The sequence below is a fragment of the Pan paniscus genome, chromosome 5, assembly GCF_029289425.2.
Source record: "Pan paniscus chromosome 5, NHGRI_mPanPan1-v2.0_pri, whole genome shotgun sequence".
NCBI lineage: Eukaryota > Metazoa > Chordata > Mammalia > Primates > Hominidae > Pan > Pan paniscus.
The window spans coordinates 102,448,638-102,475,278 of record NC_073254.2 but is presented as its reverse complement, the minus strand read 5'-3'; the positions used below and the strand labels follow the sequence as shown (position 1 = coordinate 102,475,278).

The 26,641-nt window shown below is 38.4% G+C and overlaps 1 protein-coding gene and 1 long non-coding RNA gene across 3 annotated transcripts; one reads left to right on the top strand and one right to left on the bottom strand.

The window, feature by feature from the left end:
- Positions 1-1,608: 1,608 nt before the first annotated feature.
- On the bottom strand, positions 1,609-10,685 carry TPBG (trophoblast glycoprotein). 2 transcript variants are annotated; one of them, XM_034962432.3, is made up of 3 exons: positions 4,991-10,685; positions 4,622-4,884; positions 1,609-3,907 (listed from the first exon to the last, which is right to left on the bottom strand). In XM_034962432.3, exon 3 carries the CDS (start codon positions 3,567-3,569, stop codon positions 2,307-2,309), a length of 1,263 nt encoding a protein of 420 aa, XP_034818323.1. In that variant the 5' UTR covers positions 3,570-3,907; positions 4,622-4,884; positions 4,991-10,685; the 3' UTR covers positions 1,609-2,306. The 2 variants fall into 2 exon arrangements, with proteins under 2 accessions (XP_034818323.1, XP_034818324.1); XM_034962433.3 differs by lacking the exons at positions 4,622-4,884; positions 4,991-10,685 and adding an exon at positions 4,201-4,577.
- On the top strand, positions 4,780-16,933 carry LOC134730608 (uncharacterized). The gene is made up of 3 exons (XR_010112465.1): positions 4,780-4,918; positions 13,249-13,333; positions 15,680-16,933. It is a non-coding gene; the product is annotated as an uncharacterized LOC134730608 (long non-coding RNA).
- Positions 16,934-26,641: the final 9,708 nt, after the last annotated feature.

Sequence of the window (26,641 nt, the reverse complement as noted above, 5' to 3'; positions counted from 1 at the left end):
CTAATGAATCTACTGCTTTCCTGGTTCTTAGATAAAGCTCCACTTTAAACTGTTAGATTATCATGTGATGAAGAAACAATTCTTCTCAATAGAGGCTCTATCAATATTATAATTTGTTTCCTACAATATCAGAAGACTTACTAAGTCCATCAACAGTTTACTAAGATAGTGGTCACTATTTTTGACAGATTAGTATCTCATTGTTCTTACCAAATAATGGCAACCAGACAGTTTAGGAATTTCTGATGAACACTTAAACTGTTTGATGGAATTTTAAGTGCCAAATATTTAGCTTTTTCTGAGGTAATTATAGGATCTGAAATATAACCCTTAAATAATAAATACTATATTTCACAAAACAAGCCTGATGGAATTTAAGGAATTACAGCTTTGTATTCTGACTATATATTCTAACCTATAAAAAGGAAGATTTACTTATTTTTAGCCCTACTTTGAAAATTTCTGAATTTAATTCAAAGAAGGAATCAGCAAAGATTTCTAGAACCTAAAATACTATCTGATCCTATTTTATTTATAAAAATATGAAAATGTAGATTTTATTTCAAACATAAAGCACTGAAGGACATAACCAGTTCAAAGGAAAAGCAGGCCCTAAGACTTACTGATGCAAGTTTACCTAATACTTTCAGTTAAGCAATAATGGCTACATTTAAATCACTTGATAAAAGAGCCTGAAGACTGATTAATGGAATTTACTTTTCAGATTAAATGGCAGATAATAAACTGAAAAAATAACAAAAGCCTTGTATATTATGGATGTATCAATTAATGATTGCCTGTATTTACACCTAAATGTGATTTATTCTTCACAAAGGTGTATATACTTACATTATGAACAGCTTAGCTAAAATCAAAATATCCTCAAATTCTTAAACACTGAACTGAAGATAAGAACCTATAAATACTTGAGACACGTGTTTATAGATGTAGACATTTATCTGTGGTTATTTCCTCAAGTTCATATTCAACCATGTCAACTTTTTAAACATATTAGCTGGGTCTCTGATAAACTAAAGAACATTTATGTTCCACTTTAAATGTTTTTTTGAAAATATCCTCAAGAAAATCTAAGTTTCAATTTACATTATGACATTGAGAAATATTTTTTAAATTATATTTTATATCTTTTATTTCAGAATATTGTCTTTAAGACACTTTATATTTATTTGCATTACATTTGTTTCAAATTCTGCTCTAAAAATCCACAGAACAATTTCAAACAGAGTTTTATTAAGTAAATACTATTTTTCTAGACCAAAAATAACTTCATTAGCCTTGAAAAAGCCCCAAACTGGGAACTGTTTATTGTATAGAACGCTTAGCTTTTACCAACTTCATTATGTTCTTACAAAACTGTTTCATAAATAGCATTAACTTTGGGACCATACAGTCACATGAATACTCAAACTCTCCATTTAAATACTAAAAGGATCCACCATTTCGAAACGATCTCCCAAGTCTATTTATATTAGACATTGCTACAGTTTGATTCTCAGCTATGTTAAGTAATAATTATCATCGGAACCAAGACCATTGAATACTCCTGCCCTTCATCCTTTTTTCAAAGCAAACTTGCACACACTGTAATTCTTTTAAGAATCTTTATTTTTTTTAACAATTCAGTCGGTTGGATCTTGATGCAGTTTATTTTAAAAAATCAGTACATTTTCATATAAACTGCAATCAAAAAAGTAATTTACTTTGTCAAAGAAGTTATGAAGTTGCAAGTTATTTTTTGTAATATGCAGAACAGTAAAATGTAAGCATGCTCTTGGATGCAGGTGCTCCTGTGCACCATGGAGTTATTTTGAAGAGCCTGCTAACGTCTGCAGGCAGTTTATAGGATGCAATTATTTTCTCCACAACTTAGGTACATGAGAATAAAACTGATATTTATGAATAAAGTATTTTTCTCGAAAAAGTTGAGGCAGCTTTTGTTGAATGCTATCTGTGTGGGTACACTTGCTACACCTTGAACTGTACTGAGAGAGAGACAGACAGCAAGAAGTCCATGTTCATGCTGAAACCTGAAAAATCCCTCCATACGTGTTGAGGAGTTCCAAGAAAAAGAAGAGGGTAAAACACTATACACAACTGTTCATCGTCTTACATTAACAGAACACACCAAGAAACTTTACATAACAAGGAAGCAAATCCCCTTCACTGCTTTTAGTCAAAGTCCGTTGTATCTATAGTGGAGGATGAAAGTGGAGCAAGCCTAGTAGGGATAAAGCTTAAGTCTACATCTCATGCAGAGTTGTCCTTGGTCTGTCCTCTAATATTTCTCAGACATCCGAGTTAGAACTGAGGTTTGTTAATCTGGGGTCCGCATTGATTTCATATCTGTAATGATACCCTTCCATGTGATCCCTGCAGGCATCTCTGATGTTATGCATCCACTTTTTTATCCCCTTGCGGTTCAAATACAAAACCAGGAGGAAAATAGCGCCTATCAGGGCTAAAACAATACCCAGGAAGACATAAGAGGTTTGCAGGGATGGGGGAAGAATCGGGTCACAGTCCAGGTCAGCACTGTTGAGTTCCAAGAGGACCCGATTCCTCATTTTTTCCGGATATGCACAGGTGAGCCGGTCTTTGCCCTGCACTACCTCTGTTTCCTTGAGCCAGGTCACCATGTCTGCCATGTGGCAGTCGCAGACCCAGGGATTGTTGTCCAGGAAAACCCTAATGTGGGGTAGACCCTGCAACTCAGCCAGGGTGCCATTGTGAAGGACCTTGAGGGCATTGTCCTCCAGGTGGAGGCTTTCTAGATGTGTCAGGTTGCGGAAGGACACGTAGGTCAGGCTCACCAGCGAATTATTACTTAAGTCCAGGTACCTGAGGCTGGGCAGTTGGGCCAGCACATCCCGCGGCAGGTAAAGGAAGTGGTTGCTGGCCAGCTCCAAGCGGCGGAGCCCCTGCAGTGCACGGCCCGCCAGCAGGGCCGCCACCACCATGCCCTCGAAGCTCCGGTTCTGCAGCTCATCTTCAGGGGGCACGATGTGGTTCAGGATCAGTTCCACAAGGGGACTGGGGGCCGAGACGCTGGCATTGCTGCCCGAGAAAGCGAAGGGACTGAGGTCGGCCAGTGGGTTGTGGCTGAGGTCGAGCTGGCGCAGGCTGGGCAGATGCTCGAAGGCGCCCGCGCGCACCTCGTCCAGGCGGCTGCCGCTGAGGTTGAGCGCGGCCAACTCCGCCAGCGGCGGCCGGCGGGCGAAGGCGCCGGCAGGGAGCACGGCCAGCTGGTTGCCGGTAAGGAAGAGGTTGCGCACGTAGGCGGGCAGGTCCGTGGGCACCTCGGTCAGATTGCGGTTAACGCACTTGACTGTGCGCGCTGCCTCGGAGCACTCGCACAGCGCGGGGCACTGGTCCGGCAGCGGGGGCTGGGCGGACACGGCGAAAGCCAGGAACGGCGCCGAGGAGGAGAAGGAGGATGCCGAGGAGGTGGGAGAAGACGAGGAGACCCAGCCCAGGAGGACCAGCGCTAGTCGCGCCAGCCGCAGACGCCCGTCCCCGGCGGCGGGGCCCCGGGAGCACCCCCCAGGCATCGCGGCTCGCGTTTCCCCGGAGCTGGGCTGGGACGGCGCCCGCTCCGAAGGCTCGGGAGGCTGGGCCCGGAGGGCGCGAGCCGGCGGAAGCGTCTGGAAAAAAAAACTTTCCTCTCGTGGAACCGAGGGAGTGGCGCCGCAGCCGGAACTTGGCTAACCCCCTCGCCACCGGGCGCTTCCCTCAGGGGCCGACTCCCCCGCCCCTTCCCTCCAGAAAGTACGCACGGCGGGTCGGGACGCTCCGCTCCGCGCTCCTGCTCCCGCTCCTCTTCCTGCCGCCGCCCTGGTGCCACCTCTTCGCCTCTTGTTGGCGCCCCTCGCTGGATCCTCTGAGGGACCTGGGACAAGCAGGAGAGAGGCGTGAACAGCGGTGGCTGCCGCGGCTTCCGGAGTGCAAAAACCGGCCTTTTCGAGTCTAGTCGTCTCCAGTCTGTCCCAGAGACCTCCTTCCAAAAGCCCGCCCCGGCCTCGCCTCCCCAACCCCTCCGGTCACTTTTACTCCGGAGGGGGACGTGCATCCGACACCCAGACCGCAAAGTCTTCCTTCTTCCCTGGCCCACACTAAATAAACCCGACCGGCCTCCCGCCCTCCGCCTTTCCCGAGGAGGCTCGTCTCCCGCGTCTAACTTACCGCTTAATCCCCAATTCCTTCCCTACCAAACTTCTCCCTCTCCCGTTCCTTCCTGCACCGCCTCGGCGGAAGGTCGGCCTCCGGGTGTCTCCGCCCCCGCCCAGACCTCTCCACCCGGTCCCGGTTAGGATGCGAGGGAAGTTTCAGGTTACAGGACTTTTTGATCTCTTTTTGTACCTTCTCGCATTAGCAGGAAGTGGAGCTACAACTGTCGCCCCCCAGCCCGCGCCCCGCCAGCCCCTCGGATCTCAAAGGGGTTCAAGTCATCTCCAAAGAGGAGGGGAGAGTCTGGGAACAAAGCAGCAGTGGGACTCGGGGTACAGTGGCAACCCGAACCAACGCTACTCTCCACCCGAGGATGGGGAGGGGCCCCAACGACGCCTCCCGGGTCTCTCCCAGGCCGCGAGCTCCCACTGCTCACCTCCGCGTCCGCCGCCTCCAGAACCAACTCTGAGTTCCACCAGAGTAGCGACGACTTCCCGGCTCCGCGTTGCGGGCGCCGACTCTCTTCGCACCCCAGTCCCTGGCCCAACCTCCCAACCTCCGCAGCTGGGAAAAACCAACCCGGGGGGCGGGGGAGGGCCAGGACTGTCGGGGAGACTCCCGCCGCGCGGCCAACCTCGGCAGCCGTAGGTAGGGGGATTTAAGAAGAGAGACTAGGGGAGCTGGGCTGCGCGCCTCCTCCTGGTGGAAATTAACGAGGAATGTGCCGGAAAAGGTGAGGGAATCCCTTTCTCTCCCCCCTCCCCGACATCCTTGGGTGGTTCCTCATTTTGCATACTGTATTTACCTTGGACTAGAGCAAAACCGCTGGTGAATCTCGTGGAATTCACCCTGATTCAGGCACCTTTGGCAGTGACGAGATAGATTTAGGCATGACAGAGCAGCGCGAAGCAGCAGCAGAAAGAAATGAGCTGAAAATCTACAGCGGCAGCAGCAAAGGCACGGCAGGTTGTATGGAAGCTTCAGAAGCTCTCCCCATCAAAGTGGTACCTGAGGCCGCAAACTTCAGATTTAGGTGTAATTAATGCCTTCCCGCCTGTCCCCCCCGCCCCCTCACTTCTTGGGTAGTGATGGAACTTGTGAAGAGAGCGCGCCAACTTTAAGAGAGAGAGAAAGAAAAAAAAAGATTAGTGGAGAGGAGATTCATTCCTGATTCATTAGCTTTTCTCTTACCAAAATTAAAAGCAGACGGAAGAGAAAGGCAGCCAAAGGCATCCCAGAAACAAAAGGCAAATAGCAAAGACTTGAGTCACCCGGAAAGCGGACCCGCCCCCTCCCCAGATGTAGCGCGGTGTGTCAAGTCACTTCTGTGGAGAAAGCTCCAAGGATGAGGAGTGGGGATTGCAGGAGCTGACCTGGGAGAGAAGTTTGGTTTCAAAGTCGATTGTCCCAGGGGGCATCTGGCAGATGGTGATGGAGAGGATGGGGTTGGGGAGAGGGACAAATTGAATGGTTGGTTACCGGAAGGATCTGTTATTATACCAGAGAGGTTTTGGGTTCTGGAAGCCCTATCGTTGCTCTCTGTAACTCCACATCCCCTTTGTCCCAATTAAATAATTTCCCCGAAGGGATAAGAAGGTTCTTCCAGGCTTCTTCATTTTAGAGAGAAAATGGCAATTAGGGAAAACATGGTTCGGAAATTTAAGACCTGGTCGTATTAAAAAAGATCAAATAAGGATCCTGAGGCTTGTGCCTGGGACATGTGCCTTTAGTGTGAAGAAAGACCCCAACTCTCGAACGGATGCCTGATTACTTTTATAGAAAGAGATAGTCTGCAAAGCCGACAGCAAAAATGGCTCAGACAAAAGCTGAAAACACTGGAAACTGCAGAGATTTGTGCACAAAAGCTGGTTTCATTAATTTGCATCTTCAGCACGTTTATCTACATCTCTTTTCTTATTTTTAAAAGTGTTTTGCAACATGAATGTAAAACACTTTGAAAAAGAATCTCTAAAGCTGTAGTCATGTTCTGTATCCGGATTGTGGTGGTGGTTACATAAACCTATACAACGTGTTATAACTCATAGAACTTTGTAAACCAAAAGAGTCAATTTTACTGTATGATAAGTTTAAAAATAAAATTAATTACTCATTGGAAAAAACCTGTAATAATGCTCTGGCATGATATTAACTCTGGTCCTGATCTGAAGACCAACTGCTTTGTTAGGAGAGTGAGATACACTTTAGAATTTAGAAACATAATATATATACTCATCTGATTTTCAAGACAACTCAGAGGCAAGATAAATATTGTTAGTATTATTGCTTGTTGCTATTATTGTTGTTGTTCTGTTGTACAAATGAAAAAATTGGGGCTTTAAGTTAGCTTGACTGAGTGTCTTCCACTTGCCAAGCACTGTGCTGATCACAGATATTATCTCATTGACTCTCACATCGGTACTCAAGTTAGGTCCTCTCACTCCAGTTTTACAGACAAGAAAATTGACGCAAAAATAAATTACATAACTTGTTCAAATGAGTGATGGAGGTGGGAACCAGGCCCAGATTTGCCTGCCTCCCATATAGTACATCCCACATTCTGCCTTTAGGCAAGATTAAGGAGTTTGTGCAAAGTTCTACTCTGTTCCACTTAGGCAGAACGTAAACCTCACCTCTTGTTCCCTTTTTACTTCTTCTGCCTCCACCTTCCTGCAGCTGGCAATTGCTTATGGCTGCTGAATAGGGACCCAGAAATTTAGGGTCATTTCTAGCTCTAACACTTGCCTGTTGTGTGTCTTCTATAATAGGACCACTAATGAAATTTGAAGATATTTCCATGAAAATTGAGATAAATATGTCACATACTTAGCAAAATCATCTGTTTTGATAGTTCTTTCCTAAATTACCCCCCTCATGTTATTTATTGTAATCCACTATATCTCTGTAACTATGTTAGTAATAGGAATACAAGGATAAATAATTTAAAGTCTCTTTAAGGTAGAGTTGCCAGATTTAACAAATAAAAATACGGGACACTCAGTTAAACTTTAATTTCAGATAAACAATGAATACCTTCTAAGTGTGTCCCATGCAATATTTGGGAAATGCACCCAAAATTTTGTTGCTTGTAGTTGAAATTCAACTTTAATTGAGTATCCTGTATTTGATCTGGCAATACAGCAGTTGATAATCTGGTAAACGAAAGACATAGACACGGAAGCAAAAGCTCTCAATGCAGAATTGAGTACGGTTTGGTGTGAGTATCTTTCCAGTCAATGCCCTCTCTCTTTATAAATATTTCAATTCTGTTTCTGCTATTTTTTAAGTGAATGGGATCATAGTATATGAATTATTCGCATTTTTTCTTTTTTAAAAACAACCATCTATTTTTCTGTGTGCATACGTATAGGTATGCTTCTCCTTTTTTAAAGACTGAAATATTTCAAACTGTAGATTGTTGTACCACAATTTATTTAACAGCCTTATTGAAAGACATTTAGATCAGTAACTACTTTTTAAAGAAGTTTCCTTCAAGTGAGAAAAGCTTACTAGGATCAGTTCTATTTTGATTGTCTTAAGCATTTAATTATCCCAAATTATCATACTTACTTTACTCCTGACAGCTTGAAAATTTTTTGTGCATGATGCTATTTACATACTCTAAGGCAGGGCAGAGGATTGCAGAGCACATTTTTCCCAATTTATTCTTCTATTCCAAAGTGAAATAAAGGAAGGATCTGAATGTCCCGACAGATAAGAACCAATTTAGTGTATTTCAAGAGGTCACTTTGTAGCCTGCAGGAAACGTTTCTACACTATCATTTATTTACAAGATTGTTTCTACAGGGACCATTTTTCTTCTAATGACCCAAAGGAAAGTCAGTAGTAAATTATTGAAATATTGCTTCTAAATCCTGATTAGGCAAGGAATAAATAGGTATAAAAAGAATGATGAGTGGTTATGACCACCCTTATGGTAACTAGCAGAGAGAAGCCACGTGGTCCAGCATGGACAAACACCAAGATTATTTAAGACTAGTTCATTTTGATCTCTGTCTCAAATTAGCAAAGGAATTGAATACACATGAAAACTGTCAGATCTGAAAAGTAACTAAAACAAAGTCAAGTGTTGGTGAACAACAAGCACATATGTCAAAAAACCATGAACCAACACTTAAAACTAAAACCATCAACTTGAGGGTCAATTTGACCAAAAAAAAAAAAAACCCACCAGAAATTGTACATGTATATATGTATATTCATGAAGAAATAATTTTTTAAAATTGTCAGTGATTAAAAAGAAAACTTCAAGTCACTTTAGAAGGAATGGGCTTCTTTTCTGAGATGTGTAAACTAAAGTAAAATGTAAATTAGGGAATGGGTCAAAAGGAATGTATTTGTCTCATCAGTCAGTACAATAAGTGCTGCGGCTAGTAAAAGAAAAATATAGCCCTCTATATCTGTGGGTTCTATATCCCTGGATTCAACCAAACCACAGATAGAAAATAATCAAAAGAAAATAAATGGGTGGTTACATCTGAACCAAACATGTACAGACTTTTTAAAAAATTATCATTATTTCCTAAGCAATACAGCAGGGCGCGGTGGCTCATGCCTGTAATCCCAGCACTGTGGGAGGCTGAGGTGGGCAAATCACTTGAGATCAGGAGTTTGAGACCAGCCTAGCCAACATGGTGAAACCCTGTCTCTACTAAAAATACAAAAGTTAACCAAGTGTGGTGGTGCACACCTGTAATCCCAGCTACTGGGGAGGCTGAGGCAAGAGAATCACTTGAACCTGGGAGGCAGAGATTGCAGTGAGCTGAGATCATGCCACTACACTCCAGACTGGATGACAGAGCAAGACTCCATCTCAAAAACAAAACAAACCTTTTGGTGAATTAACACTCCTTTCTGAGGGGCAGGGCTGATGGTCCAGAATGTGGTGGTCCAGCCTTCCTCCACCATTAATAATGGTTATTAAGAGTTTCTATTTGTATAGTGCTTTAACCATTTACATATTTTCATATGCATGATTTCATTTTCCTTCTCAACTTTCCATTACCTCTATTTTACACATAATAACACTGAGACTTAGAGAACCACTTGGTCCAGATTACCTAGTAAGTGGCCAGCCTGTGGTTTAAACTCTGTTCTCCTACTTTATTTCCAATATGGCAGGCTATCCCTGGACCCATTCACTATTTCAGATTCAGTAGTTGTTTCTTTGGAAGACACTGAGGTTTTCAGGGCAGAATAAACATATGTCAGAATTCCACTGAACTTTCACTTGAGAAATTAAGGAGAAAAACCTCTTCCCCTAATGAAATAAAGTTATCTAATGATATGTAATTTCTCTTACAGCCAAAACCAATGTTATTGCAGTTCAAACCAGCCCTTATATAAAAATGAGATAAATAAACATAAAATGTTAATAAAAAAAACCACAAAAAAATACAGCATAAAAACTATTTACATAGCATTTACATTGTATTAGGTATTATAAGCAACCTAGAGATGAATTAAAGTATATAGGAGGATGTCCACAGGTTATATGCAAATACTATGCCGTTTAACTTAAGGAACTTGAGCATCCATGGATTTTGGTATCCGCAAGGATCCTGGAAGCAACTCCCTGAGGATAACAAGGGATGATTGTATATAGTAATATCCAAACTCTCCAAATAGTCACCATTACAGCAGGATCACTCAACATTAATTCAATAAATGCTTTTTTAAGACCCCGCTATATACTGTCCACCTATTTGATGCACTTGAAATACAAGGGTAGATAGGATAAAAATCCCTGCCCTCAGATAACTCACAGTCTAATGGGAAAGCAAATAGTTACAAAACATACGGTAAGTGCAAACATGGGATGGAGTGGGGAGACTGTCAGAAGGTTTTACTAGGGTGGAAATGCCTGAGTTGCATTTTGAAGCACAATCGGCCTGTATACTCAGCTTCTGCCCCGTGTATTCAATCAGCTGGGGATTGAAAATACACAGAAAAAAGAAACAGGAAAAAATAATGCTACAACAGTAAAAAATAATACAAATGAAAAATACAGTAAAACAACTATTTGCATAGCATTTACATTATATTGGGTATGATAATCTAGAGATGATTTAAAGTCTGTGGGAGGATGCGTGTAGGTTATAAAAAAATACTATGTCATTTTATATCAGAAACTTTAGCATCTGTGGGGTTTGGTATCCACAGGGCTCTTGAAACCAATCCCCATGCATATTGAAGGAAGACTATGTTAGTAAGAACTTGACAGACAAAAGATCGGCAAGTTGGTGAAAAACCTGAGAATTTATTCAGTTCTAGAGACTACACAAAGCAGAGCACAGCACACATTGATACATTGGAGGGAGTGGTACAAGGTGAGATTTGAAATATAGTGGGATCAGATTACTGACCTCCAGTCTAAAAGGTTTGTATTATTCCAGCCTGGCATGGTGGCTCACACCTGTAATCCCAGTACTTTGGAAGGCCGAGGCAGGTGGATCAGCTGAGGTCAGGAGTTCGAGACCAGCGTGGCCAACATGGTGAAACCCCATCTCTACTAAAAATACAAAAATTAGCCAGGCCTGGTGGCAGGCATCTGTAATCCCAGCTACTTGGGAGGCTGAGGCAGGAGAATCACTTGAACCCAGAAGGCAGAGGTTGCAGTGAGCTGAGATCATGCCATTGCACTCCAGCCTTGGCAACAACAGTGAAACTCCATCTCAAAAAAATAAATAAATAAAAATAAAAGGTTTGTATTATCCTGAGTGATGGGGGGCCAATGGAAGTTTTCAGCAGAGGGATGACATGATCACAAGTGCATTTTAGAAAGATCACATTTGCTATCTGTTTAAAAGGTAAATTATAGACAAAGAAGACAAAACAGAGAGAAAAGTTGGGTGGTTCAAATGAGGGATGACAAAGAGCCAAACTAAAGTAGAAGGAAAAGATTGGCAAGGCAACAATAGATTATATAGACCACTGGTTATTATATAGACCATAAGATTACATGGAACAGTGGTTCCCAACAGAGTGGCACTGCACCCAGTGCCACTAAAATATTTTTTGAAAAGAAAACGTTGGCTTTTAGAAAGTTTGAAAACAACCTATAAAAATTTTTAAGATAATCTACAAATCTTGGTGATTTATTCACTTTGAAGGTAACAATACATACATTTATAATTCTAAATATAAGATTACAGATAACTTCTATATTTTAAATAATGACCAAGAGAAATTTTAATTTATCCCCAGTGTGACTAGATAAAAACCTGAAGTTCTCAGCCTAGAAACAACTTCATTTTACATTTAAGCTCCAAATACTTATAGTATGGTTTTATTATACGTTGAATTTTCCAGGAACAGTTAACACTGTAAGGAAAGAATATATATTGTTTTGTTTGGAACTTTACCAAAATTTTATCTCTGATAACCATGCCACTCATTCTACTCAGATCATCAATATAGTATCAGTTTGCATTTGTAGTTGTTACATTTGCAGTGATTCTTATTTCAAAATGTCTAATATTTTTAAAAATTATTTCAACATTCATTTGAATATTGGTCTAACTTCTCTTAAATCCTAGCTTGTTTATAAGTAGGCAGAAGAATATCACCACTTCATTGAGTTTCTATCGTAGTTATGCCCAAGTATTTATATGTAGTGCTACATATTAACTAATATTCTTCTTTTATTTATCCTTTAATATTCTAGTTAATATAGTATGTACTTTTAAAATTATTTATCAAGATGCATTTTGTAAAATAAAAAAGGCTTTATAAAATATTGTGAAGAAGAAACATTGATTTTTTGAAAGTTTGAAAACAACCTGTATAAATTTTTAAGAGAATCTACAAGTCTTGGTGATTTATTCACTGTGAAGGTAAGAATACAGACATAATTCTAAGTAGCATAACATCACAGAAAACTTATTTAAAATTTTTTTCTCTTTTGAATTTAATATTTCAGATACATGGTATTTAGTCAGCCTCTATATTTTAAGTAATGACCAAGAGAAATTCTAATAATTCTTTATTAAAGAGTCAAGTTTGATTATGATGAAGTGAAAAAATACCTAGAGAAAGAATAGGATAAGACACTTATCTGTTTCAAGAACCTATCTTATTTGATTGAAATTATTGTCTTTTAAAAGGAAGTTATGGTAAATATTTAAATTAGCAATGTTACCTAATATCCTTTTTTAATGTACATTATTTCCACTTCGGAGGTGACATGGAAGATGTTTGCAGGGATTCTTGTCAAAATGTTCTTACCCAAGGTGGGTTCTAAACCAAGACTGGAATTCAGTCAAGAAATGGGAGCAGTTGCAATTGTAGCCACCATCCAAACTCAATTAATTTCAATTAAATTTAACACAGTTCAATAAATGTTTATTAATGTGCTTTTCTGTAGTACTCACTTTGTCTTCCAAACAGGGCTACCTCCAAAGCCAGCAATTTCCCTTAAAAAAATTTACAATACTGGCACATTGACAGGCAATCTATTGCATATCCATGGCAGAGGTTCAGCAGACAGCGTTAGGCCAAAGTTTGGGTACATGACCCAGGCTTCTCTATTTTATTATAAGTCCTACCCAGTGAGTTAAAATACAGAGGTCAATAGGATGGTTCTTAGCACTGTTTGAAATGTTCAAATACAAAATTGAGTATCAAATTTAGATCCCCATATGAAAGCTAAGGAAGAGAGTACTAGAGATGTTATGTACTTTGAAATAGAAATTTATCATATTACCTTGGAGTGAAAAAAAGGAAGTTAAGGAGCTTAACTAGGGAGATAAAGTCAAGCCAGTGTCAAACCATATGGCCTGAACAGTGTGGGTAGCGATAGGATAAAGGAGTTGGGTGCGGGGCACACACCAAAGGATGCCCATACTGAACTTCAATAGAAACCCGCTAGAGAAATGTGTGACATCAGGCGGTACTTTCACCCCCAAAATATTGATGTGGGTGACATTTACAAAGGGGTGAGATTCAAAACGGTTTGCAACCAGTATGGCACAAAAACTGATCAAACAGTGTTCAATAATCAGAGGCTGCCACCTGTAAACAACTAATAGAGCTTTGTTGTTGCAGACTGCCTGAATACAAGCCCTGCATCTTCATAAGAAAACTAAAGACACTTCAAGGTTTCTGATAATCTCCACAACCACCCTCCAAAGTATGTGCCATCACTCAAAAATTGTTCGATAACTTCCAAGTTTCATCATAAGGAATTGGAAGCTTCTTTAAAATAGGGAAATTACTAGTAGCTATGGATAAACTGAGTTTATTCATTATTTATTACATAAATATTTTTGGAGTATGTGATGAGTGCTTCTAGGCACTGTTCTGAGAACTGAGGAAGCAATGGTGAAGAAGACAGACATGGGCTCTATTTTCATGAAATTTGTTGTTCCCACTACTTTGTTAAATCAACTAACTCTGATGTGAAAATCTAGATTTCTTTTTTAAGTGAATTTAAATATTTTATTTTTAAATACAGCAAACACACTCAACAATACAGAACAGCATAAAAACCTGTGCACCTATTACTCAGCCTTACAAATCCTAACATTACGTTTCTTTTTTAATGTTCTTTTGCATATAATTGAAGTGTACCATTGGATAATTATGTATACATCCTTGAAACCATCATTACTATCAAGAAAATGAACGTATTCATTATTCTCAAAAGTTTTCTCATATCCTTTTGTAATCCCTCTATTCACATGCCGCCCTTAAACCATCCCATCCTCAGGCAACCATTAATTTAATTTCTGTCACTACAGACTAATTTAAATTTTCTAGATTTCATATAAATGGAATCATAAAGTTGGTGCTCTTTTAATTTGGCTTCTTTCACTGTGCATAACTAATGTGAGATTCATCCGTGTTATTGTAAGTATCAATAATTCATTCCTTTTTATTTTTTTAGAAGTAGCATTCCATAGTATGGATATAAAACAACTCTGTTCCAAATGGCTCTGACCTTCCTCCTAAGACCAGTGAAATAGCCTAAACATGCTATTCTTATGGCAACAGGTTAAGCACAAGAGCAAGCAAACGTAAATCATGTAAATCCTTTTTAAGATACTGCTTGCCTAACATCTGCCAATATGCTATAAACCAAAGCAAATCACATACTAAAGCCAAGCTGCATGGAATTACATCCCAAACAAAGTGAAAGGGCCCTACAAAGTGGCATGGCAAAAGGCTTGTGTAAAGGAAGGTCTGAAGAAATGGGGCTATTGATGCCATCTACCATGAACTGACATACCACCATTTCTTTAAACACCGCCCATGAGGATGTTTTCAGTCTTGTGCTATTACAAACAATACAGCAATGACTGAGTACATTGTCATCTTCCACACAGGCCAGTATATCTGTAGGATAAATCTTTAGAAGTGAAATTCTTGGTTAAAGGATATAGGTTTTTGTAATTTTGATAGGTGTTGCCAAAGCACTGTTCAGACATAATTGATTGTAACAATTATATTTCCACCAACAATGTTGGGACTATGTTATCATTAAAAATTTTTTTTCCAGTCTTACATGTGAAATGTAATCTTTGTATGGCTCTGATTTGTATTTTTCTTGTTAAAAATAAGATTGACAATCTTTTTATGTTTAAAAGCCATTTACATTTCCTTTTTTGAATCCATCTGTTCAGATCTTTTGCTCATTTTGTTTCAGTGAAGGTTTTTTTTTTTTTTTGCCTTTTTTCTCCTCTATTTTTTTTTTTTTTTAAAGAGATGGGAGTCTCACTATGTTGCCCAGGCTGGAATGCAGTGGCCATTCACAGGTGTGATCATAGCACACAACAGCCCCGAACTCCTGAGCTGAAGTGATCCTTCTGCCTCAGCCTCCAGAGTAGCTGGTGCTACAGGCACATGCCGCTGTGTCTAGCTTAGCGGGTTGTTTTTTTTTTCTTTCTTTTCCCAATAGATTTGTATATTCTAGGGAAATTAGTACCTTATTAAATTAGTTACAAATATTTCTTCATTTGTTTAATGCCTTTGGTCCTGGAAGTTTTTCATCTTGGTTTTTCATTTTAATAGAGTCTAATTTATCATTCTTTTATGGCTTCTGGGTTTTGTGTCATAGGAAGGCCTTCACTTCAAAATTATAACATTTCATTTTTTACATTTTTTAATCATCTGGATGTATTTTTCAGCACCTGTTGAACTCTAGTATCTCTTCTTTTTCTTCTTGTTTTATAGAGATTTTTGCTATAAATATTATTTTTTAAAAAATTTTAGGCCAGAATACATGATTACTATTTTCATCTGCTTTAATGCAACATTTTTTGGTGGTTTTTTTGGTCTGGCATTTGCTTTTCCCATTCTTGTCTTGCTTTCTATTTCTTACTTATCTTTCAGACAGGTAAGATTTTTCCTTGACCAGCAATCTGTCGAAGGTTCACAAAGTGAAGGTAATCTTGGGGATGTTCCAAGAAACTAGAATTTTCCTTAGAATCCAGGATGTTGTGTATGAGCCACTTTAACCTCTATGCTTCCCCAACAGAAGGAAATAATCAAGTTTGGAAGTTTTCACAATGCGAAGCTTCTCTTCCTCTCTTCTGCCACAAAGACTGACTACTTCTTGCAAATATGACTGATCTGTGAGAGTCCTGATTTAGCCTTGACTCCTCTGATTCACAGAACCAACCCAGTCTTAGGGAAGCATCTGCCAGTAGTCCTTGCATCCTGTGCTAAATACAAGATTGATCTTTTCCACCTCAAAGTATATACTTCACTTTCCAAAAATGTACTTTCTGACACTTTTTTTGAAATCTACATCTACAGTGTCTTCTTTCTTCTTTCATGCTCGATCCCACTGCTTGTAGGAGCCATTTCCCCTATTGTGTTATTTGGGGATTTAACTCTGTCATTGTTCCACTAAAAATGAGTTTGCACTTTTTGTTTCTTATTTTTCTTGTTCTTTTTGATGATTTTTGGTGAAAGAAAAGGGAGAAAGCAGACTTACTACCATTATTTTCAAATGGGAATTTTCTCTGGAGTTGTGAGGGGATAAATGTATGGCACAAAAAAAGATAAATAGAGTAAAGTTTATTAGATATTAGCAAAGGGTGCATATATTCAAAATTACTATTAAAAAAAAAGAACCACTGCATAACAAAGGGTAAAAATAAATAAATTAATTAAAAAGATATAGCAAAAGGAGAACCAAACCAAAAGGGTTTTAAAGATTCAGAAACAGAACGAACCCTATCAGTTATGGTATTAAGTAAAACAGCGTAAACTCTCTATCAATAATAGACTCATAGACTGAGTCATAAAACAAACTGTATACTGTTTATAAAAATGATTGACAGATTAAAAACCAGATTAAAAAGCCCTGGTAAAAATGCATCAAATAGTGCAAACAACAAAAAAATGTAGGGAACAAATTATTAATATCAGACATAAGGGAAAGAAACAAAAAGAGGGTACTTTTGTTAAGAAAATGATAATATAATTCACAATGAAGAAAATATTCATAAAGTTTTATGCAATGAATAACAAAAATATGTAAAGAAAAAATACAAGAATTGTGAAGAGAACATTTGTAGTAGAGACTTTTAGATGCTCTTTGATAGAATCTTTGATAGATTATGCAAATAAAGAATAAGATAATGAAGAATCATAATGTAATTCAGGTTATAATTACATTATGTATGTATACATCATACTCTCATTTTCTAGTGCTCATTGAATAAATTCAAAATATGACTCTCTACTAGGCAATACTGAACTTAAATTTCAAAATGCAGAAATGAAATAGGTCACATTTTCTTACCATAATAAAATAAAATCAGAATTAATAATAAAAGATTTACCCTTTGGAAATAAAAAATGAAATTTTCAATAAAAATAGGAAATTTTAGAATTACAGACAAGTTGGAAATATGAGAAAAATGTCTTTCAAGAATTGTGGGCTGAGTGCGGTGGCTCACTCTTGCAATCCCAGCACTGTTGAAGGCCGAGGTGGACAGATCACTTGAGGCCAGGAGTTCGAGACCAGCCTGGCCAATATGACGAAACCCCATCTCTACAAAAAATACAAAAAATTAGCTGGGCATGGTGGTGTGCACCTGTAATCCCAGCTACTCGGGAGGCTGAGGCAGGAGAATCACTTGAACCCCGTAAGGTGGAGGTTGCAGTGAGCTGAGATGGCACCACTGCACTCCACCCTGGCAGCAGAGCAATAGTCTGTCTCAGAAAAAAAAAAAAAAGAATTCTGAAACTTAGCCAGAGCAACATTATGTAGCGTTTAAGAGCAAGTTCTAGAGCCTAAAAAGTTTGATTTATATCCTGGTTATACTGCTTTGAAGCTTGGGTAGACATTTTAAGTGCTCTGTGCCCTTATATGAAAATGGGAATAGAATAGTAGAAACATTATAGGTCTGTTTTGAAGACTCTCTGACTCATTATGAGAACTTTATAAATGCTATCCATTATTACTAGGAAAAAACTCTTTTTTTTGAGACAGCATCTCACTCTGTTGCCCAGGCTGGAGTTCAGTGGCATGATTACAGCTCACTGCAGCTTCAACCTCCCAGACTCAAATGATCCTCCCACCTCAGCATCCCAGGAAGCTGGGACTACAGGTGTGTGCTACCCCTGGCTAATATTTTTATTTTTTTGTAGAAACGGGGTCTTACCGTGTTACCCAGGCTGGTCGGACTCCTGGGTTTAAGCAATCCCTCCCAAAGTGCTGGGATTACAGGTGTGAGCCACCACACCTGGTCAAAACTCATTTTTAACTGGTTTTGTCATAAAATAATGAAAATAAGTTACTTAAACACCAAACTCTCAAATTAGGTAAACAACAAGAAAATCTAAGGAAAATCAGAGATTTGATAAATTAAAAAGCAAACATTAAAAAATTTTAAACAATGATATCATTAACAAATAAATCCAAAAGATGATTGGTAAATATATACAAATCTTTCTTAAGATGAAAGCTCTATTATCTTACAAGATAATAGAGCAAAAATACATTAAGCATAAGAAAAGGGATATAACCTAAGAAATGAAATAAAAATTTCAAATTATAAGAAAGTACCATGCCATAACTTTGGAAACATAAATATTAACAATTTCTAGAAATACTTAAATTAGGAAAACTAGCACAAGAAAAAGTAGGAAAATAATGGAAAAAATGTGAAAAAGCTTTCAAATAGCTATCCCCAAAATGGTGCCAAGCCCTTACAGTTTTATTGATGACTTCTATCAAACTTCAAAGAACAGATTTATTACCTTTTTACTACTTAAGGTAGTTCATAACATTGAAAAAGAAGAAAAGCATTCTAATTTTCTATAAAAGACAAGAAAATCCTGTGAGAAGAGACAAACTTGGATGGCCTCTGAGGCTAATTTCTTCCTCTATTTGATGGCTTAGCAGAATTGGCTTAGCAGAATTGGCTTAGCAGGTCACAGTCAGTTGAAGAGAAAACAGACCATAACAGCTTGTGAGCTCTGAAAATCCCACCCCCATCTTTCTAACAAGGCCACTTCCTAGATTAGAGAGCTCCAATGTTGCATAGTACCTGCTCCTGTGCTGATAAATATGTTCAACCTAATGGGACAGGACCCTTCCCCACAGCAACAATGGCCATAGGGCATGCCTTCTGGCCTAAACTATGGGGTGAGAAATTAGAAGATTTTATGCATTCTACTACTTCTCTACTTGTGAATTCTCTCCACCTCTAATAAACCCTATTTCATATCTGCAGCAGATGCCACTAGTGCTGTGTTCTGATTGCTTTGCCCAACACTCTAATCACAAAATTTGACGTCAGTACCAAACAAAAAAATTATAGCTAAATAACACATACATTTAGTTGCAGATATACTAGTAAATGAAACTCAGTAGTGTACAAAAGGAAGATTTTCCCAGGAAGACAAGTAGCATTTTCCCAGAAATTCAAATAGTACTTAACATTGGAAATTTTAGTTTTATTCATAATATTTATACATGAGAGAGGAAAAATCATACAACTAACTTAACAAATGTTAAAAGGGTGTTTTTAAAAATGCTCCGCCAATTAAAACTTTAGGAAAATAGAAGTGAAGATTAGGGTTGTCAAGAATTACTTCATCACATTAGAAGCATGTCAGCTTTAAAGAGTGGTTTGTGAATAATTTGTAAATGGGATGAGGTGATTGTTAAATATAATATAAATAGGAGACATTAAGAGTCTTGCAATGTAGCTAATATGAAAACATAAGGCCAGGCTGGGCACAGTGGCTCATGCCTGTAATCCCAGCACTTTGGGAGGCCGAGGGGGGCAGATCACCTGCGGTCAGGAGTTGGGGACCAGCCTGGCCAACGTAGTGAAACCCTGTCTCTAGTAAAACTACAAAAATTAGCCGGGCATGGTGGCAGGAACCTGTAATCCCAGCTACTTGAGAGGCTGAGGCAGGAGAATCTCTTGAACCCGGGAGAAGAAGGTTGCAGTGAGCCAAGATGGCGCCATTGCACTCCAGCCTCGGCGACAAGAGCAAAATTCCGTCTCAAAAAAAAAGGGAAAACATAAGGCCAGATGCTGGTAGTATTTTCATATGTCATAAGCACATTTTGAATAAAAAAGTCCCCCAGTTATGAGGTAGTTCCTGGGAAATCCAGACCAATTCTGTTGAATTGTTTTTATTCTTTCCTTCTAACCCCTTATTTATTTCTCCTCCCTTACAATTTTTGAGAATTCTCTAGTTTTAATGGAGGAAGAAATTGTTCCTTCAGTGAGTAGTAGAATATGATTTAGGCCTTCAAGGTTAGACTCACCTGACTTTGACTCCCGTTTTGTCATTCCTATTTGTGTGAATTAGGATACTTTCACTTCATCCGTAAATGGGGATTAAATAAGATCGTTAATTATTACCGGCTTCTCAGAAAACAGACTCTCCACAACTACCATTCCAAAACTAGGCCCTTCACAGCAAAGGTTGAATTTGTCTCCACCTAGGGAAGGCCCAGTCTGTGTCTCTGCCTAGCCAGAACCGTAACGTTTAAAAGGACGCTAGTGAAAGAAGCTCTACTCCAAGTGGGTGTGGCCAAGAAGATGGATTCCCTCCTTAGCTCCCAATCAAGTGTTAACACATCTCACCAGAAGGGGCAGACTGTCAATGTTTCTTATCCCCTTTAACTCCAAGATAAATAGGCTAAATTCCTGGTGAGTGTTGTAGAAAAGTCAAGTGCTCTCCTCCTCCACATAGCCCCCATCCACACAGAGGCTCTGCCCCAAGCACAGCAGGTCAAGAATGTCGGGGTCTGAATTGCCCTCATCCTAACACTCATAACACAAAAGTCTCATACCAGGAAAGGTAGGCTGGAAAGATCAGAGACTATGCACCCCACCCTCTGCAGTACTGGGAATAGTGGCTCAGAAATTTTGTTCTGAGGGAGAGACATCCGTAAGAAAAGAGAGCTCTGGACCCGTTTCTGAACTGACTTTATTTGAAAAGGAGTGTGGAGAAGCTCAAGTATAAAGATACTCTCAAAAACAATAGGGCTCCCTTATTAAGAACAACAAGCTGAACCACAGGCCAGCTATTCACAGACATAATCAGTGAAAGAGAGAGCTAAGAAGAGTACTCCTTAGCTCAGAAAAAATCTGGGAGACTGGCCTCAAAAGTACCCCAGTCTGAATTTAATTGTTAATTTATTTTAATTTATTAATAAAAATAACAATTAATTTTAGTTATAAAGTATAAAAACATGTTTCTTATTTCATCTCTCAACTGATTTAAAATGAAGTTGTGTGAAATACTATGTTTATAAATATATTGTTGGGCCAGAACATATAGAAATGTAATATATTTGCTAATAACAGCATAAAGGAGTGTGGGAGCAAGTTGAATTTGGCTAAGGAAATGACACCAGATAATGACTTGAATCGATGGAACATATGTAGAAAACCAAAAATGGTAAATAATAAGGTTAACATAACAAACTCTATGTGTACAGGCCTGTGCTTAATGACTGGGGTATATTCCAAGAAATGCATTTTTAGGTAATTTTGTTGATGGGCAAACATCATGGAGTATACTTACACACACCTAGATGGTATAGTCTACTACACACTTAGGCAATATGGCATAGCCTATTGCTCCTAGGCTACAGATTTGTACAGCATGTTACTCTACTTAATACTGCAGGCAATCATAACACAATGGAAAGTATTTGTGTATCTAAACACAGAAAATGTACCGTAAAAATACCTTCTTTAAAAGTATAATTTTATGGGACGGCCATCATATATGTTATACATGTGGTCCATGGTTGACTGAATGCGATTATGTGGCACATGACTGCGTATACTTGTTCTTCCTTTTCTCAGCTTCTTTGATAGACATAAAATTTACAAAGTAATAGTTACAGCAATATATTATTGGGTTAGTAACATTTATAGATGTAATATGTATAATAATAATGGCACGAAAAGGAGAAAGAGGGAATAGAACTATATAGGAATAATGTTTCTGTACCTCACTTTAATTAAGTTTGTGTAAATTTGGAATAGACTCTGATAAGACATGTATGGCAAACCCTAGAGCAACCACTGAGAAAAAAACTTTAAAAATAGTTTAAAAAGTAATTACAGTAATTAAAATATTACTCTAAAAATATTCACTTAATGCCAAAGAACACAATAGGGGTAATAGAGGAACAAAAAAGATATTAAACAAATAGAAAACAAAAATTAAAACTGCAAACATTAACAATATAGATACTAGTGTTAAATGTGAATTGATTAGATAATCCAATCAAAAGGCAGGGATTGTCATACTAGATAAGAAAACATGATATAACTACATGCTGTCAACAGGAGAAACACTTTAGGTTCAAAGATACAAATATATTGAAAGTAAAAGAGTTAGACCAGGTGGGATGGCTCACACCTGTAATCCCAGCACTTTGGAAGGCCAAGGCGAGCATATCATGAGGTCAGGAGTTCAAGACCAGCCTGGCCAACATGGTGAAACCCCGTCTCTACTAAAAATACAAAAATTAGCTGGGTGTGGTGGCTCGCATCAGTAGTTCCAGCTACTCAGGAGGCTGAGGCAGGACAATTGCTTGAACCTGGGAGGCGGAGTCTGCAGTGAGCCGAGATCACACCACTGCACTCCAGCCTGGGCAAGAGAGCAAGACTCGGTCTCAAAAATAAATAAATAAATAAAGTAAAAGAATTGGCTGGGCACAGTGGCTTACATCTGTAATGCCACCTCTTTGGGAGGCTGAGGCAGGTGGATCATCTGAGGTCAGGAGTTTGAGACCAGCCTGACCAATATGGTGAAACCCCATCTCTACTAAAAATACAAAAACTAGGCAGGTGTGACGGCATGTGCCTGTAGTTCCAGCTACTCGGGAGGCTGAGACAGGAGAATTGCTTGAACCTGGGAGGCAGGGGTTGTAGTGAGCTGAGATTGCACCACTGCACTCCAGCCTGGGCAACAGAGTGACTCCGTCTTGCAAAAACAGAAAAAATTAATAAAATAAAATAATTGAAAAAGGTATATCATGTAAACATCAAGCATAGGAAAGCTGGAATTGCTATAATATTAGACACAATCAACCTTAAAATGGAAAAAGGTGTTATTAGAGACAGAGAGGTTATTTTATGATAAGGGTCAATCTATCAGGATGTTATAACAATTATAAACATATATGTACCCATCAACAGAGCTTCAAAATATGTAAAGCAAAAACCAACACAACTCAAGGGAAAAATAGACAATTCAACAATAATAGTTGATTTCAGTATCTCCCCTTCAATAATGGATAGAACATCTAAGCAGAATGTTAACAAGGAAATAGAAAATTTGAACAATATAAACAAAATAGACCTTACAGGCATATATAAAATAACCCACCTAACAACAGCAGAATATACATTCACTAGAGCACATGGGGTACTCTTTAAGATAGACCATATTCTAGGCTATGAAACAAGCCTCAATAAATTCAAAGAGATTGAAATTGTAGAAAGTATTTCTCTGACCACAATGGATGGAATTAGGATTAGAATTTAATAACTAAAAGAAATTTTGTATATTCACAAATATGTGAAAATTAAACAGTATTCTATAAATGACCAATACATCAAAAAAAATCAAAAGCAAAATTAGAAAATATTTTAGGATGAATGAAAATGAAGACACAACATACCAAATCTTATGGAATGCAGCTAAGGCAGTACTTAGAGGAAAGTTTATAGCTATAAATTCCTATATTAAAAAACAGGAAGAAAGATCTCAAACACTGAAAAAAACAACATAAAACACTAAAAAAAGAAAAGCAAATTAAACCCAAAGCAAGTAAAAGGAAGAAAATAATAAATATTAGAACAAAAATTAGTGAAATAAATAAAAGAAAGTAATAGAGAACATTATCAAAGCTGAAAGCTGGTTATTCAAAAAGACTAACCAATTTGATAAGAATTTCTTGGACTTCAAGGCTCAAATTACTTAAATCAGGAATAAAAGAGAAAAAGTTACCACCAACCTTACAGAAATACAAAGAATAAAAAAAGAATACTATGGACAGTAGTACCAACAAGTTGGATAACTTAGATGCAATGGACAAATTCCTAGAAAGACAAAAGCTACTGAAACTGACTTAAAAAGAAATAGAAAAGCTAAATGGACCTATAATAAGTAAAGAGACTGAATTAATAACCATAAAACTTCCCATAGAGAAAAGCCAAGGACCAAATTACTTCACTAGTGAGTTTTCCCTTTAAAGAAGAATTAATTCCAATTCTCAAACTTTTCCAAAAATAAAGAAAGAAAAGGGAATATTCTCCTACTCATTTAGTGATATCAATTATTACCTTGATACCAAAAGCTGACAAAGGTATCACAAGGAAACTATAGACCAATATCTCTTAAGAATATAGATGTAAAAATTCTTTTTAAAAAACCTAGGAAATAAAATCCAGCAATATATAAAAAAGGTATACACCATGACCAGGTGGGATTTACATCCAAGAATGCAAGGTGGTTTAAAATCTAAAAATCAACTAATACACCATATCAATAAAAAAAAAATTAAACATAAAGCTATACTACGACCCAGCAACTCCACTTCTAGGTGTATATACAAGAGAAAAGAAAACATATGTCCACACAAAACTTGTAAATAAATGTTCATAGCAGCATATTCACATTAGCCAAAAACTAGAAACAACCCAAATGTTCATCAAAAGATGAATGGATAAAGAAATATGGTATATTTATGAAATGGTATAGGATTTGGCAACAAAAAGGAATGAAGTACTAATACATGCTGTAACATGAATAAATCTTGAAAACATCATGTTACATGAAAGAAGTAAGTCAAAAAAGGCCATACATTGTATGATTGTGTTTATATGAATTATCAAGAATAGGCAATCTACAGAGACAGAGAGTAGATTCATGGTTGCCTAGAGCTGGAACAGGTGGTGTTGGAAATGGGAATGTCTGCTAATGGGTATGGGTTTCTTTTTGGGCAGATAAAAATGTTCTAAAATTGATTATGGTGGTGGTTGCATAACTCTGAATATACTACAAAATCATCGAATTGCACACTTTAAATGAATGAATTATATGGTATGTAAATTATATTTCAATATAACCATTAAAACTACTAAAACAAAGAAAAAATTGGGATTAAAAAGCACCATTGTACAAGTGAGTTTTAAGGGCTAACTTGAGGCATAGTAACTACAATTCAGAGAATCCTGGGATTGCCGTCTGGAACTGTTCCAAGCTTGTGCAGCCTATGGCCCACGGGCTTTGCAGGATGGCTTTGAATGTGGCCCAACACAATTCGTAAACTTTCTTAAACATTATGAGCTATTTTTGTGATTTTTTTTCTTTTAGCTCATCAGCTGTTGTTAATGTTAGTGTATGTTGTGTGTGGCCCAAAATAAATATTCTTTCAGTGTGGCCCAGGAAAGCTAAAAGATTGGACACCCCTATGTTAAATGTTAAACCTCACAGATTAAGGAATTGGATATGGCTGGGCTCAGTGCCTCATGCCTGATGCCAGTGCCTCATGCCTCAGCCTTTTGGGAGGTCAAGGTGGGAGGATTGCTTGGGTTCAGGAGATTAAGACCAGTGTGGGCAACATAGTGAGATCTTCATCTATTAAAAAAAAAAGTCACAATTGGTTGGACATGGTGGTGTCTGCCTGCAGTCCTGGCTACTCAGGAGGCTGAGGCCAGAGGATTACTTGAGCCCAGAAGTTCAAGGCTGCAGTGAATTATGATCATGCCATGGTACTCCAGCATGGGCAACCAAGCAAGAATCTGTCTCTGAAAAAAATAAAAATAAAAGCTTTCCATGAAATGGGCTGATATGGAAGAAAAGAAAACATTCCATATGGAGAATAGAAGTATATGTGCAAAACCCAGTACTTCCAGGCTCTCATTTTTCTAATTCATCCTCCACACTGGCACTGGAGAGCTCTTTCTGAAAGCAAAATTTTGAGCAATTTACTCGCACCTTAAAGCACTAAAGGCATCTCATCCCCTCCGGAATAAGGTCCAGACCCCTTAGTTAACATTCAGAGCCCCTCAAACCACTTGCCTCAAACCACTCCTTATATCCCTTGTTTCCACAATGCTAAACTGTTCATGGTTCCTATGCATGTCATATTCTTTTTTTCTTTCTGTGTTCAGTACATTCAACACTTTCCTCAGAAAACCTCCTGGGCACATATTTTATTTGTCTGCCTGCTAAAATCATATTCATGCTATAATACTCAGCTTAACATTGCTGTCTTCTTGAAACCTGTTGACCTCAGAGTGCACCACTTCATATTCTGCCTTACCCATGCAAGTTATGAATTACAAACCTCTGTTACTGAACTTACTTTGTGTATGGTAATTATTTGTTTACATGGCTGACTTCTATATCAGACTGTAATCCTTTCTTCTCTGTATCTTTAGTGCCAGGAAAAGCACTGATTGAATAACTACAGGGATGGTTGCATGAATTACAAACTAATTACAAAGTCTCCATCATCTGCTTTAATCTAAGTGTAATTTGAAATATCTAAATAATTAATCTGATGTCTTCCTAATAGGATTGATATGGTTTGACTCTATCTCCATCCAAATCTCATGTTGAATTGTAAGCCCAGGTTTTGGAGGTGAAAAGTGATTGGATCATGTGGGTGGTTTCTGATGGTTTAGCACCATCACTATAGTGCTGTCTCATGATAGAGTTCTTATGAGATCTGGGCTCAGAAGAAGACAAAAAGAAGAGGGAAAGTTTGAAACTTCCTAGAGACTTGCTGGATGGTTTTGACCAAATAATGATAGTGATATAGATAGTGAAGTCCAGGCTGATGAGCTCTCAGATGGAGATGAGGAACTTATTGGGAACTGGAGTAAATGTCACTCTTGCTATGCTTTCGCAAAGAGACTTGCAGCATTGTGCCCTTGTTCTAGAGATCTATGGAACTTTGAACATGAGGCTGGTGATTTAGGGTATC